The sequence below is a fragment of the Peromyscus leucopus genome, chromosome 13 (assembly GCF_004664715.2).
Source record: "Peromyscus leucopus breed LL Stock chromosome 13, UCI_PerLeu_2.1, whole genome shotgun sequence".
Taxonomy (NCBI): domain Eukaryota; kingdom Metazoa; phylum Chordata; class Mammalia; order Rodentia; family Cricetidae; genus Peromyscus; species Peromyscus leucopus.
The window spans coordinates 56896202-56912263 of NC_051074.1; the positions used below are offsets into that span (position 1 = coordinate 56896202).

At 42.6% G+C, this 16062-nt stretch overlaps 1 protein-coding gene across 2 annotated transcripts in view; it reads left to right on the forward strand.

Annotated features, from left to right (window-relative positions):
• Positions 1-6600: 6600 nt before the first annotated feature.
• Positions 6601-16062, forward strand: part of Sf3b1 (splicing factor 3b subunit 1) — a 47379-nt gene continuing 37917 nt past the window's right edge. Inside the window, exon 1 of one of the 2 annotated variants that reach the window (XR_003736320.2) lies at positions 6601-6715. Coding sequence is in view for 1 of the 2 variants with exons in the window: in XM_028886352.2 (XP_028742185.1) it covers positions 6688-6715 (28 nt within the window). In the remaining variant the exon portion in view is untranslated. The remainder of the gene's footprint in view (positions 6716-16062) is intronic. The other variant, XM_028886352.2, reaches the window with a different exon arrangement.

Consider the following 16062-nt stretch of genomic DNA (forward strand, 5'->3'; position numbering starts at 1 on the left):
ATTTAGACTCCGCAGAAGGCAGATGGTGCTCCCTCTGTCCACCTTCCTGTGTTATGCAGGGTTGTAGACAAATTTTTAAACAGTCTTAATAAATAAGAAACACAGAGCCAAATACAGAGGAAATAGATGAAGAGATCAGAGCAAGAGCCAGACTAGCTTTAGTTTACCACCAGCAGTAGCTTCCCCAGAGAGAGCCTCTTCCTGTGTAACCTGTGTTGTTATTGCCTTTCTGTTCTGCCTTCTCATGGGCTCTAAGCCACATCACTCCCTCATCACTGCCTGTCTGTACAGACCTCCAGTGGTTGGTACTGGGATTAAACGCTCCTGTCACCACGCTTGGCTGTGTCCTTGACCACACAGAGACTCTGTCTGCCACGTGATCAGATTAAGGGTGTGGGCTACCACCGCCTGGCCTGACTTCTGTTTATGGCTATTTGACCTCTGATCTCCAGGCAAACTTTATTTATTATTTATTATTTATTTATTATTATTAATTTTTTAATTATTAATTATTTAATATCACATTTTAGTACAAATAAAGTATTACCACATTTCCCTTTTTTATTCTAATAAAAAGAAAAAAGTTATAACTAATATAAGAAAAACTATATATAAGTACAATAACTATATACAATATATACAAGCAATAAATGCCTCAAAAATGTATAGTCCATTTGCATTTGACAAACTCAGATAAAATATTCCATTATCTATCCTATTTTGGTAAGTAATATACCTGAATCACTTTCTATCCTAACTTGTATTACTAACAGAGAACTATCTTATAATGTCTTTCAAATTTATACACTTACACCTCCTTAGTGAGTTTCTTTTCTGAAATTCTTAACAAGGAAAACTATAACTATGTAATCTTCAACTAACTATAACTATCTAATCTTCAACTCCCTCAGAGACCCAAGAAGGAAATAATATTACCTAAAAAAACAGGAAGTGCAAGCAAGCAGCTTCCAAAAAAATGTGAGTTGACAGAAACAGCTGCCTGGACAGTCACCCGAGGTTTCTCTGCAACATTGGGGCATTATCTTCGGCCTATAGGCTTAGCGTATCTGACAGACTCATTTGTTAAGTAGGATGTACACAAGGTCTACAGTTTGACCTCACATTTGGTGAGAGTAGTCCATGTACCAGATAAACCTGAATTCCACCAGTGTCCTGTCATGATTCAGGATTTTAAATTCTGGAAATTGTTGGTGGTTTTTGGAATTTGGCTGTCCATTCTTCTTGGCTTGTGGGTGGCTTCCTCCCTTTTATCAAATGCCAGTCTACCATTGAGAGGTTAGACTCCATCAGCCTAGTTAGTCTTTCAAGAATAACTGTTTCAGCTGCTGTTCCACTGCACACCAGAAGCCATGGGGGCTCATTGCCTGTTCAGCTGCCTTTGAAGAAAGGGGCACTGTACCTTTTCTGGATTGCAGAGGCCACCATACTGTCCTGGCCTCAGAAGACACCTGTTGCTAAAGCCACAACCACACTTGTCTTGGCAAGGATCAGTAGTCCTTTTTTTTGTATCCTGTCTGTCAGCAGTCGATGTTAGGACATTTTGCTGCCTGGTGGCTAACTTTTGTCATAATGAAAGTTAACTCCATATGCAGTTTCTTCAATGCCCATATCTTCTCTGAAGTAGATTGGTGCTGCCAGGAGCAGACATGTCTCATAGTCATAAAAAAGAAAAAAAATTATAAGTTATTAAAACATTTTAAATGCCATATTCTGTAGATCTCTGAAGGGTTTGAAGATGACCTGTCTACCTAAAATATATCTCTGCTTAGCCTTAAAAACATACTTAATATGACTACAAGTTCAATTGTAATGTCTAACTACTAACTTTCATTTCTTTATATCCTAATAGTTGGTAATAACAGCATTCAAGGATTAGCAAATTGCATTACATTGTTAAATGAACTGTATAAGTACAATATCTTGAACAAGATTAGAAATATACGTACAGCATTTTCTAACAATCTCAATATATATAATTTGTATATAATATATAAAAATCTAACCCAATGTAAAGTATTTATAACTAATAATTGTCTTTTAAAAGTAGATTCAATAATCTACCTGTTTTAAAATCTATATTGTATCTATATCCTCTCTTTACTTTTTAGCATAGACTCAATAAACTACCCTCTATTCTATCATTTCTATATATTTTTTTTTTCAAACAAGAACCTTAAATCTAATCTCCTTTGCTTAGCCCTTTTCCTAACCATTAACAACAACAACTTATAACCAACCCTCCTAAACAATAAAAATTATCCCAAACCCAAAACCCATTGAAAGACCAAAAACCACCCGCCCCACACCACCTCTTTGGGAATGTGAGTGTTGTGTACTTAAAATTGCTTCCTGCTGGTTGTGGGCGAAGACATCTTTAGGGGATTCTGAAAAGAAAAATTTTGGGTTAATTGTCAAGTTCTAGGAAAGGCAGCTATATCATTTGTTGTCCCATCTCTGCATGATGCCAAAGTTCAAGGCTTATCTCAAGTCCTTGTTCAAGTAGTCTGTGAAACTGGATCATCTCAGCTAGCCATCTCAAAATTGTTCTGAGCAGTTTGTAGTCCAAAGCTGATCTGTAGATGATGTTTGTCAGCTTAGTAGTATTATTATTGTCCACTTGGAATTATTGTTGTGGGGCCCTATCATCTTTCTGGAGACTTCAAATTCGATGTTAGGCCTGGTTGTGATTTCCTGCAGAAAACTGATAAGATACTCAAACACAAAAACATGTATAGGCAGCTAATTGAAGCCTTTTTTCTAGAATTAGTTATTACTCTATATGACCATTAATATATTAAAAGTTTAAAATATATGTATTAATCTTATAAATTTTGATATAAAATTATATATCTATTTTTTCAGGCAAACTTTATTAACATACAAGTAAAATATCACATTTCAGTACAAATAAAGTATCACCACACAGGCTACTCTGGCTCTGTGTGCTATTCTGCTCATGGACTACCTTTGCTGCAATAAATCTTATATGAGGTGGACTGCAAATGTCTCCATCCTGTAATTCTTTATTTTTTTAATTTGATGTGTATGAGTGTTTTGACTGCATGTATATATGTGTACCATGTGTGTACTCAGTGCCCATGGAAACCAGAGAGGGCATCAGCTCCTTTTGGGCTGGGAATTGAACCTGGGTCTTCTTGAAAAAGCAGTCGGTGTTCTTAACTGTTAACTCATCTCTAAAGCCTCCAGATATATATATGTATATATATATATATATATACATATATATATATATACATATATATATATATGTATATATATTTCTTTCTTTCTTTCTTTTTTTTTTTTTTTGAGACAGTGTTTCTCTGTGTAGACCAGGCTGGCCTCAAACTCAGAGATCCACCTGGCTCTGCCTCCGGACTGCTAGGTTTAAAGGTATGTGTTAACAATCGCCTGGCTGCAATTTTTTTTTCATTTTTCTTTATTAAGAATTTTCTACTCATTCCACATACTATCCACAGACCCCCCCTTCCTCCCTCCTCCCCCCCCAGCCCTCTTTCCCAAGCCACCCCGCATCCCCAAATCCCCCAAATCAAGGTCTCCCATGGGGAGTCAGCAGAGCCCAACACACTGGGCCTAGGCAGGTCCAAGCCCCTTCCCACTGCACCAAGGCTGTGCAAGGTGTCACACCACAGGCGCCAGGTTCCCAGAAGTCTGCCCATTGACCAGGGACAGATCCCATCCCCCTGCCTGGGTGCCCCCCAAACAGTTCGAGCCAAACAACCGTCTTCGGCATCCAGAGGACCCAGTGGGACTGGCTGCAATGTTTTACTTGATAGAGAGGCAGACTCACAGAAGGAGCCGGCGGGACACCAGGACTGCCTCAAAACAACAACAACAACGACAAACTGCTTTAAAAAACAAACCTGTTCTGTTCTCACTGGTCGAATACTAACGAGGGAGTAAGGTATTTGCTGCGGTGGGGAGGCATGTCAGCAGGAACAAGAAGCTGAGAGGTCACAGATTCAACCACAAGCACAACACATGGAGAGCAATCTAGAGGTAGAGTGAGGCTATGAACTCTCAGAGCCTGTCCCCCGCGACAGCCTTCCTCCTCCTGCAAGGCTGCACCACCTCCCCAAACCATGTCACGGACCAGGAACCAAGTGTTCAAACAGCTGGGCCTATGGGGGCCAGTTCTCTTTCATTTCTGTAAATTTTTTTTTTTTTTTTTTGGTTTTTCGAGACAGGGTTTCTCTATGTAGCTTTGCGCAGCCTCGAACTCACAGAGATCCGCCTGCCTCTGCCTCCCAAGTGCTGGGATTAAAGGCGTGTGCCACCACCGCCCAGCTCATTTCTGTAGATGTTTTCCCTTACTTCATTAATTATTTTAGCATTCTTTCAGGGACAAACATACAGACAAGTAGGCTCCAGTGAGGAAATCTTATTTTTACACCAGAGGACTCACAAGATAATTCTGGGTGATCTCTTTAGTGATGCTTATCATTACTCTGGGACTTCAGGAAATATTTAGTTCCTACAGCTACCACAAAATGCAACAAATGTCTGCTTGAATCTGTTTTAGAATAATAAGCCTTCCCAGTGAAAAAGATGTTCGGCATACCTGGAGGAGAATAAAAGAACAGGCTCTTTAATGCTGCACATCTGGCTCTGGCTAATGTCCAAAGAAGAGCCAGCCTTGAACAGACCTTGATACCTCAGACCCACGTCAGGCTATGTACTCTGCATATGAGGTCATCCTTAAATCTCTTTTAGATCTCAGGCCCGGCTTGCACTTAGAACAATTGAAACAGAGTCGGGAGCCTGCAAATCTGTCTACTTAGGCAGATAGGGGATTTAAACAGCAAAGCTATTGCCAGAATTATTTTATGTTTATACACACCAGTGTTGTACTTTTCCAAAGAGTGTTACCTGGGGTCATCATGCCCACCTGGCAGAATTATGCTTTTCTCATGAAAAGAACTGGGGGCTTTATTGCAGACCAGGACTTAAGGTTGCTTGTGTCCCTGTGTTGGGCTGGCCCCTCGAGCTGCCTGTTTGAGACATGTTCTTTGATATGAGTGTGGGCCTAATGGCTGGTCAATCCTGGTGAACAAACACTGATATCATAGCATCATAAACTTTATCTCTAACAGGCCTGGTTAGCATTCTATTTATCTTTGGGGTATTTTGGAGGCAGCATTTTCTTAGCTAAATTCTACTTTGTGTGGTTTAATGTCTCCTAAGCAAATCCATTGGTAAATAAGTAACATCAATTCTATTATTTTGGGTTTCTTCTACATCAAATCCTTTTACTAGTAGGAACATGAAGGAAACATGGCTTAAAAACCTACCCATATATCTACAAGCCTCATTGTGAGGCCACGAAGCAAGTTTTCATAGGCAGTTTTTCTTTATTTATATATATGTATATATATAATTTTTATGCTATGTGTATAAATGTCTTTGCTTGCATTTTTGTATGCTCACCACATTCTTGCAGTGCACACAGAGGCCAGATAAGGGCATCAGATACCCTTGAACTGGAGTTACAGTTGTGAGGGGCCATGCAGATGCTAGGAATTGAATCTGGGTTCTCCGCAAGAGCAACCATCTCTTAACCATTGGGTCATCTCTCTAACCCTTCCTAGACAGTTTCTAATGGTGTCTCTTCTAGTTTCCACTGTTTGCAATCTGGAAGCTCCCCCCGCCCCCCCACTCTCGAGACAGGGTCTTTCTGTGTAGTCCTGTCTGTCCTGGAACTCGCTCTGGCCTCAAACTCTGGAGATCTGCCTGTCTCTGTCTACCAAGTGCTGGAATTTAAAGGTGTGCGCCAGCCACCACACCGGGCTACTGGGTTTGTGTCCATGCCCCAGCCCAAGTTTTAAAACAATCTGACCTCTCAGGACACTCAGCTCAATATTCAACGTTCCAGAGTCAAGTGGAAACCGGCTTTCTTCTCGTTGCTTTTCTTTTTTCTTTTTTTTTTTTTAAGTGAGGTTTTTGGGAGCCCAGGCTGTCTTCGAACTGGTTGCATAGAAGAGGCTGACCTTGAACTCTAGATCTTCCTGTGTTCCACTCCAGTCCCTGCATTTGTTAATTGCCTCAGTAGAATCCATTTTTTTTTTTTTTTCTTCTTTTTGGCTTCTTGCATTTGAGGCAATGTTCTACCACTGAGTTATTACCTCCAAGTCCATGATGGAACTCTTTTTTTTTTTTTTTGGTTTTTCAAGACAGGGTTTCTCTGTGTAGTTTGGTGCCTGTCCTGGATCTCACTCTGTAGACCAGGCTGGCCTCGAACTACCAGAGATCCGCGGGGCTCTGCCTCCCGAGTGCTGGGATTTAAGGCGTGCGCCGCCGCCGCCGCCACCACCACCGCCCGGGACTAAGACTGGGTCTTCCTCGGGGGCGAAGCTGTTCCCCGGGGAACGGAGTCCTGGGGGGGGGGGGGGGGGGGGATTCGCCTGCTTTTTAAAGGAAGCCGCCGGGAGCGGGCCCTGGCCCCGCCCACTCCCATGGTGCACCTCGCGGTTCCATCTAGGTGGCAGTTCGTCGAGTTCCGTGCCAGCGTGCGGCCTGCGTCCCCGAGTGCGCACGCTCAGAGCGCAGCTCCTCTGTGGGCGGGCGGCGGCGGCGGCGGTAGCGGCAGCGGCGGCGAGCGGAAGTCCTCGGGAGCGCCAGTTCCGTCTGTGTGTTCGAGTGGACAAAATGGCGAAGATCGCCAAGACTCACGAAGGTAAAGCGGCTGCCGCCCTCCCACGCGCGTCCCCGGCCGCCAGCCAGCCGGCCGGCCGGCCGCGGTCCGCTCCGCCGGCTCTCGGCGTCTTCGCGCCGCCCCTCGGTCTGGGCCGAGGCCCGCGCGGCGGGGCCTTGCTCGGCCGGCGGCTCGGCGCAGGCCCCGCTGCCCGCGTAATGGCGTCCTCTCGCGCTCGGGCACCGGCGCTTTGTTCCGCGCCGGCTGCCGAGGCTGCCGGGGCTGCCGAGGGCTCTGGTGGCGACCCGAGGGCCTCCCTGGAGCGGCTGGCTCGGGAGTTCTCCCGGGGGCGGGAGCGGGGAGGCGGGCGTGGGAGGGAAGTCTCCCTCGCCCCCTCCGGGCGCTGTCGTTGGCTGTTTTTGCACCGGGAAAGCCCTGTCTGGTCGGCTGCCGCTTTCGGGCAGCTTTGCTCCTAACGGAGTCGGCTTCGACGCCGGCCTGTTACTCCAAACCGCAGCGATGCATGCAGGCGGCGTCTCCAAGCCGCTGGGTGATGGGGTGGTTGGTTCTTGCACGGAATGATTCTGGCATCAAACCGGGTCGCTCACTCCTTGAATCACGGTCGTGTAGTGTTTTTCTTTGAGGACTGATGGTTGGAGGAGCGGACGGGAGAAAGAATTAAAAGGGGGAAAAAAAAAGCAGGCTTTTCTCAGTTGCACAAGCTTTCAGGGTACTTGATCCTTTTATGGTAGACAGAGGAAACACAGCTAGGATCATCCTGGAATTCCATAAGAAAATAACCAGAGAAGACAGGAAGGAATCGAAGTGTCAGAAGTTGAAACCCTGTGTCTTGCTTGGTTCCTGGCTTAGAAACCAAAATTTACGCTGACAACAAAGCTTCTAAGAGTCACTAAACACATCCCTTTTAAGTGTATATGGTCCAGTATTAGAGGTAACAAAAATAAGGATATCGGAAATTTGACAGTTTGATAGGGAAACGTGTGAATCTTAATTTTCTTAGGAAATCAAAGGAACGTGTACAGAGAAGTAAAGCCAGTACTTTCTGAGAAGCTTGGTAACGGAACCGTTAATCTATGCTTTAGTTATTTTTGAGAGGTGGTGACGCGGTGCTGATCTAAAAGGATCAATCAGTTTTAAATTAGGGGAGGACGTCTGAGCCCTTGGGAACATCTTGTAACAAGGCAGTGAGTCGTGAAAGATGCGAATGAACCATTGCTGTGGTAGGAAGAGAGGGTGTAAGGAAGGAATTCGGATCTGAATATAGAGAGTGATTAGGACCAAAAGGTGATAGTTGGAATATTTGAGGAACTGAAAGTACCGACACATTTAAAGCCAGAAATGTTTGGGTGTTACTCTTTTTGCTTTTAGACTATCTCAGACATTGTTGGCAAAAATAATTAGAGAATTTAAAAATGTTTCTGGTTTTGTTCTATCCGAGGTAGGTTGTTTATTTTATTTTTTTCATTCTGGGGAACCAGTGGCTTTATTAGGCTTGCAGAGCATGGAGTGAGGGGGGAGGGGTTTACTGACAGGAGCATTGTTGACGCCAAAGCAGCCAGCCCCACTGCAAAGTTTCACAGCCCGTGATGGCCTTTCCATAGCTGCATAGATGGAGTCCCATCCTCTAATATGTTATTTATTTATGGGTGTCTTGTAGCTTTGATTGTTGGCTTATTGATATCTTCTATGTAGCATACCCCTGTTAAGATGAATATAAAGTTTTTGGTTTTGCCTTTTCATTGTAGAAGCTCCAGCTAAACTTACTTGTTGGTTGATTGTAGTTCATTAGCAAAAATTGGTATTTTTATAAAAATGTACAAATGCTGTTTGCAAGCAGGGTACTGTATGTCACAGCTAGGTACAAGTCAGAAGGTGATAGTCCCTCCTTCCTACCCAGATAGGGTTCCTCTGTAGACCTTGCTGTTTTGAAACTCCCTCTGTAGACCAGGCTGACTTTGAACACACAGAGATCCACCCACCTCTGCCTCCAAAGTGCTGGGATTAAAGGTGTGCCCCACCACTGCCTGGCAGGGTGATAACTTTTTAGTAGAACTCTATACAGTTCTTGTTCCCTTATGACATTTTCCTGGAGAATATAGTTTTTGTTTGTTTTGTTTAGTTTAGTTTTGTTTTGTTTGAGACAGGGTTTCCCTATGAAGCAGGCCTTGAACTCAGAGGTTCACTTGCTGCTGCCTCCCAAGTGCTGGGATTAAAGGCATGTGCCATCACCACCTTCAAGAATATAGGTTTTTACAGTTGTCTTTAAGCCATTTCTATAACATGGAGCAAAATTAGTTGCTTTTCCTGAGGGCTTATGGCCCTCAGTAAAAAAAAAAAAATTTTTTTTTTTTTTTTGGTTTTTCGAGACAGGGTTTCTCTGTGTAGCTTTGTGCCTTTCCTGGAACTCACTCTGTAGACCAGGCTGGCTTTGAACTCAGAGATTCTCCTGGCTCTGCCTCCTGAGTGCTGGGATTAAAGGTGTGTGCCACCAAGGTCTGGCTGTAAAAATATTTTTTTTTATTGTCTTAGAATAGTTGTCTTTGTTCGGGGGGTTGAGATGGTGTTTATCTGTGTAGACTTGGCTGTCCTGGACCTTGCTCTGTAGACCAGGCTGGCCTCAACTCATAAAAGATCCTCATGCCTCTGTCTCCCCAGTGCTGGGGCTAAAGGTGTGCACCACCACTGTCTCCCCCCCCCCTTTTTTTTTTAAGACAAGGTTTCTCTCTAGTCCTGGCTACCCTGGAACTCACTCTGTAGATTGGGCTAGTCTTGAGCTTTGGTTTGGTTTGGTTTGGTTTGTTTTGTTTTGTTTCTGAGACAGAATCACTTCTCTCCACTATGTAGTTCCGTCTATCCAGGAATTCTCTTGATAGACTAGGCTGGTCTTGTAAGACATTGACTTGCCTCTACTTCCCAAGTGCTGGGATCAAAGGTGTATATCATCATGTGCCTGGCTAAAATATTTTTTTTGAAAGTTTTTTATACTTAACATTTGCTTTGCAGAGTTCAGAAGATAACTTAAAAGAGTCTGTTCCTCTTTCCATGATGTAGGTTCTGGGAATCGGAACTTAGATTGTCGGGCTTGGCAGGAAGCACATTCACCATTCACCCTTAATCAGAATAACCTCATTAAAGTTTTTCTTCTAATATTGTACGCAAGAATTATATATGCCTTGATAGCTCTAGTATCTTGTCAATAATAGGTATTCAAGTGTTAAATCAACATTTATTTGATAGATTAACATATGTTGGATTTATTTTATTACTTTTGGGGAAAGGTTTGTTGTAGTTCAGACTGGCCTTGACTCCTGATTTTCTGCCTTTTAAGTACTGGGATTGTAGGCATATGTGAATCCACACCCAGGGTGTTGTTTTTTTTATTTTGTTTTGTTTTTTAAACCACTTAGGCATACCCATGGTTTTATGGGAAAAGCTTCACATAAACAGGGTCATATTTATTTTTTATTTTAATTTTCTCCTTATATTTACTTATTGTGTGTCTATGTATTTTTGCATCTATCCATGTGGAAGTCAGAGACAGTTTGGGATTGAACAGGTCTTCAGGCTTGCTGCGAGTGCCTTTAGCTGCTGAGCCATCTTGCAGGACTTTTGTTTTGAAATGAAATGATTGTGTACCCCTGGCTGGCTAGTAACTTTGTATGTTTGGTTTTTTGTTTTGTTTTTTCCAGACAGGGTTTCTCCATGTAACCCTTGGTTGACCTGGATCTCTGGCCTCGAAGTCAGAGGTTTGCTTATCTCTGCCTCTGGAGTGCTGGCATTAATAAAGGCACCACTGGCCTCACTTTGTATCTTAAACTGGCCTCAAACTTGGAGGAATTCTTTGGCTTCTGAACACTGGGATTTTTGGCATATATCACTGTACCTTTAAGATCTCTCCCTCTCTCCATCTCTTCCTTTCTTCATCTCTTCCCCTCTCCCCTTTCACACCCCCCCCCTTCAGCTGTGGATTAATCCTCAGGATTCTGTAGTTTTTGTTACAGAAGCATTTACCATTGAATTATACCCTTTCTTTGAAAAGTGGCATTTTAAAACTCAGTTTTAGTACATCTATTTGGTCAGACAGGTAGGAAATAGTTTATAGTTTTGAGAACCTTCTGCATTGAGAGGAAAATTTGGTTTAGCATCAGATTTGGAAGGCTTTAGAAACTGCAAGATTTCATTTTGGTTTCTCAGTGAGTATAGAATAAAGTGCCATCTTCCTTCCCCCAAGTAACAAGTTATTATTTATTTTGTGTGTGTGTGTGTGTGTGTGTGTGTGTGTGTGTGTGTGTGTGTGCATATCCATGCAAGCATGCATATGTGTTATATATGTATGTGTGTAGGTACCCCCACTTGTGCACACAATCACAGATGCTCATGGAGTCAAAGGGAGACAGTTGGCCTTATTCCCTTGAGACAGGGTATCTTACTGAACCTGGAGCTTGCTGGTCGCCAGCGCCCTACCATCTCCCTCCTTCTCTGGACTGGAGTTGCAGATACGCATGACTATGCCAGTCTTCTTAACGTGGCTTTTGGGGATTTGAATGAACTTAGGTCCTCTGCAAGCACTCGTACTGGCTGAGCCATCTCCATTCCACAGATGACGGTTGTGTTTTAAGAAAGTCACTGAATAATTTCATTGGAGGCAGTCAGTCATTCTTACGTTTTTGGAGTAATTGAGAATGGGACTTGGATTTGAATTTACTGGAGTAACATTTCTCAATAGTGGTTTCCATGTTCTAAATTGTGTCTTGTTTATTTTTAAAGTAATGGCTACCACTTGAATCTTAGAAGGTAAATAACTATTTTTGTATAGAAAAAGGTTATGGTTGTGTCTTCCTTCTGTGGAAGTGTTCCTGTACTTTTTTTTTTTTTTTTGGCCTTTTTTCTGTTTTGTTTGAAGGGTCTCTGTCATTGCCCTGGTTGACTTCAGACCTGCTATGTAGCTGAGGTTGTCCTTAGATTCCTGATCTCCTGTCTCTACCTCCTAAGTGCTGCCTTTTCAGATGGGTACTTGTGTGCCTCTCTGCATGGTTCTCATCTCAGGCTAGTGATTGATACCCATTAATGAACCAAACTGAAGATTTTTCTTGTTGTCATATTTTTTTCAAACGTATTTCTCTCTCTTTGAGAGAAGGTAAGATATATTGCCAAGGTGACCTTGAATTTTCTTGTGGTTTTCTTTTTGTCACATGTTTTTTTTGATTTGTGGCCTGGAATTTATTATGAAGACCAGGCTGGTCTTGAACTGATAGAGGTCCATCTGCCTGTCTCTTGAGGGTTGGGATTAAAGGCATGTGCCACCATAACAAATGGCTGACCTTGAACTTTTGGTCTTCCCTAATGGTGGGATTATAGGATGAACCACAGTGCCTGATTTATGTAGTGCTGGAGAGGAAATCTAGGATTTCATGCATGCTAGGCAACTGAACAATATCCCCATACTGCTTTTCAAACATTTCTGCTAGAATCATCTCTCACACCCTCTTTAACCACCTGTTTATTAATATTTTAAAAATATTTATTCTTTATGTGCTTGTGTTATGTTTGTGTGTGTGTACACACACATGTGTTTGGGTGACCATAAAGTCAAGAAGGGTGTCTAATCCCCTAAAGTTGACAGGAGTGCTAAGAACTGGACCCTGGTCCTCTGGAAGAGCAGCAAGATCTCTTAACTGCTGAGGCGTCCCTAGTTCCCAAACTGATTATTTCCTTACGTGACCAGTGTGCCTTTGCTTTCCATGATTTGAAAAATAAGAACTAGACTTAGTCATATCAAATATTATCTTTTAGGCATTTTTTGCATTAAATTATGTATAGTTAGAAGTGAGCACAGTCTTACTGTCTAGCAATTTGGAGGTACTGCTGCCTTTGGCAAAACAAGGAAGAGATGTTGGTTTAAACAAAAATTTCATATAGAAATGTGTTTTGCCTCTAATTTTTTTTTACTTTATGCATTTATCTTTATGGATATATGCATGAGTTTATGTATGTGAATGCAGTGCCTTTGGAGGCCAGAAGAGGCATCATAGACCTTGGAACTAGAAGACAGGCATTGTGATTGACCTGCCGTGAACACTGGGAGTATCTGTGTACTGCAGAGTAGTACACACTCTTAACTGCCGAGCCTGTCCACCAGGCTCCTGTGGATGAGTTCTTACATTGGAAAGTTAGAGCTGAAACAAAGCCCCTGAGAAAGATTTCCCGGTTTGTTTTGTTTGAGTGAGTGGCTGAAAAAAGAGAAACTTTGATGTAATGTTTTCCTTTGGTTGCCAGAAAAAAAAGGAATGATTTTGAATTTCTTTTTCTTTTTCTTTTTCTTTTTCTTTTTCTTTTTCCCTTCCTTCCTTCCTTCCTTCCTTCCTTCCTTCCTTCCTTCCTTCCTTCATTCCTTTTTGAATTTCTTTTTATGTAGAATTATTTGAGTATTGATTAAGTTGTCTTTTGGTATTCAGAAAAAATACACTATATTTTAAAAGTTTTTAATTGGCCACTTGTAGTTGGTGTACACCTTTAATCCCATTACTAGGGAGGCAGGCAGGTGAACTGTGAATTTGAGGCCAGCCTGGTCTACATAGTGGGTTCCAGGACAGCCAGTGCTACACACATAGTAAACCTGTCTACTCCTACCCACCCATTTTTTCTCCCGTAGGTGAATGTTTGCCTGCATGTGTGTCTGTGCACAACTTGCATGCCTAGAGCCTGAGGAGGCCAGGAGCTTTCAGATTCCCTGGTACTGGAGTTACAGATGGTTGTGAGCTGCCTTGTGGGTGTTAGAATCATACTTCCATAGGATGGCAGAGCAGCCAGTGCTCTTAACCACTGAGCCATCTCTTCTTTCTTCTTTCTTTTTTTCTTTCCTTCTTTCTTTTTTTTAGACACAATGTATGTCTGGTTGACCTGGAACTCACAGAGATCCTCTTGCCCTGCCTCTGCCTCCCGAATGCTGGGATTAATAAAGGTATGCAGCACTGTGTCAGCCAAAATGTACACTTGATCTATTGGGACCTTGGCTTTAAAAAAAAAAAAAAAAAAAAAAAAAAAAAAAGGCTAAGAGTTTGTTTGCAGAGTAAAGGAACTTTTTCTGGGATTCCTTTTAAAATTTGAGAAATTCTTGCCTTACTAATTGCTTCCGGCTGAGGTCAGTGAACCAGTTATAGTAGCAGACACCTTTAATCTCAGCACTTGGTCAGCCAGAACTACATGGAGAGATCCTACCTCAAAAAAAAAAAAAAAAAAAAAGTCAGTGGAATTACCATCTGAGGGCCCTATCCAAACTAAAAATGAAGAGGAAGCATCAAGGAAGGAACACTGCATGCTGGAGTCTGCAGTATCCCAGGCACAGAAAAACAGCGTAGAAGGGTAGTCTAGTGAAGGAACTTAACAAAGCTGCCTTGTTAGCTCAGGTGTGACAGTCTAGGTTTAACCTAAGAGTTTGTTCTTCCTGTGTCGCTTGAAAGTATGAACAGTGTGGTGGTATTCTAATTGTACTGAAATGTGATTTTGATTGTATGTTAATAAAGTTGTCCGGGGGTCAGAGCTATTAGAGCCATAGCAAGAGTGTGGCGGTGGTGGCGTACACCTTTAATCCCATAGATCTCTGTGTGTTCAGGGATACAGCCAGCATTGGAGACATATGTCTTTAAGACCTGGGGGGCTGGCTGTACATACAGACAGTGACAAGGCAGTCACGTGTTTGGGTTTACAACCAATGAGAAGGCAGAACAAAATACTATAAAAAGACGGACAGACAAAAGGATATATCTCTTTTTTGGGAAGCAGGGACACCGCAGGAGGAAGGTTGAGATTTTAGCTCTGAGCTCTGACCTCTCGGCTTTCTCTTTTACATTGGTTCTGTGTTTCTTATTTAATAAGACTGTTGGTTACATCTACAGAACAGTATGTTAAATGTTTCCCATGATTGATTTTGTGAGTACGGACAGTTGCCTGCTTGTATGCACAACATGTGTATGCAGTGCCCACAGAGTTTGGAAGAGAGCATCAGTTCCCTGGAACTGGTGCTAGGAACTAAACCCGGGTCCTCTGCTACAGCAATAAGTGCTCTTAACTGATGAGTAATCGCTCCAGCACCGATGTTTCCCATCTTTTGTTTTTCTGGTGCTGAGGATTAGACCTAGTGCTTCATGGGTGCTAGACAAACCTGAGGCATGTCCACAAAGTTTATTTTGAATAAATTGTCAAATATGCCAGGTGGTGGTGGCATACATCTTTAATCTCAGCACTCAGGAGGTGGAGGCAGGTGGATCTCTGAGTTCCAGGGCAGCCAGAGCAACACAGAAAAACCCTATTTTAAAACAATGTCAAATATGTCAGCCACCCAGATAATTCACATATTCATTAACATTGTTAATATCCGTCTTCTGTACTTTCTGGGGAAGGATGTTTTTTTCCAATAGGTATGTCAGGTATCAGAATTCATCTCCCTAATAACAACAACAACAACAAAAATCATGTTGGGGTTTCAGTTGTACTTAATTGGAGCAGATGTAGTCTTTAGATATTTAGAAAAATGTCATTCTCACCAAGTAGAAACCAGTCAACTGGGTAAAGTGGTGGTAGTGGGGCAGAAGAGCTGGGAAATAAAAAAAGCCACACATGTTAGCACAAGGGACTTGAACTATAAAAGTAAAGGGGCCAGGTGAAAGTTTTCTGGTCCTTTAGTTAACCGGGTCCTGAGCTCTTCAGGAGGTTCTCTTTTTTTGAGTTCCTGGATGTGTGAGGGTCAGGATGCCCCTCTTGTACAGGTGTATGAGGTCATTTGATGGAGGTGGTTGTCATACTATACTGATGATGTAGAAGAGCGATCACAGGCTCTGTAGCTGGTCTCATTTGCTCATACCCATTTCCTTCCAGAGTCTGATAGAAGTGGTAGTCTGATAGAAGTGGTAGTTGTGATTCCTTCAAAAGCTTACATCAGAGCCACACTCATCTTTGATTCTAGTACTCAGAAGGCAGAGGCATGCTGTGGGATGTTCTGTATGGCAAATGTGTTGCTCTAATTGGTTAGTAAATAAAACACTGATTGGCCAGTAGTCAGGTAGGAGGAAGTATAGGCGGGACAAGGAGGAGAAGAATTCTGGGAAGTGAAAGGCTGAGTGAGAGACACTGCCAACCACCACCATGACAAGCCACATGTGAAGATGCCAGTAAGCCATGAGCCACGTGGCACATGGCAAGGTATAGATTTATGGAAATGGATCAATTTAAGCTATAAGAACAGTTAGCAAGAAGCCTGCCACGGCCATACAGTTTGTAAGCAATATAAGTCTCTGTGTTTACTTGGTTGGGTCTGAGCGGCTGTGGGACTGGCGGGTGAGAGAGATTTGTCCTGACTATGGGCCAGGCAG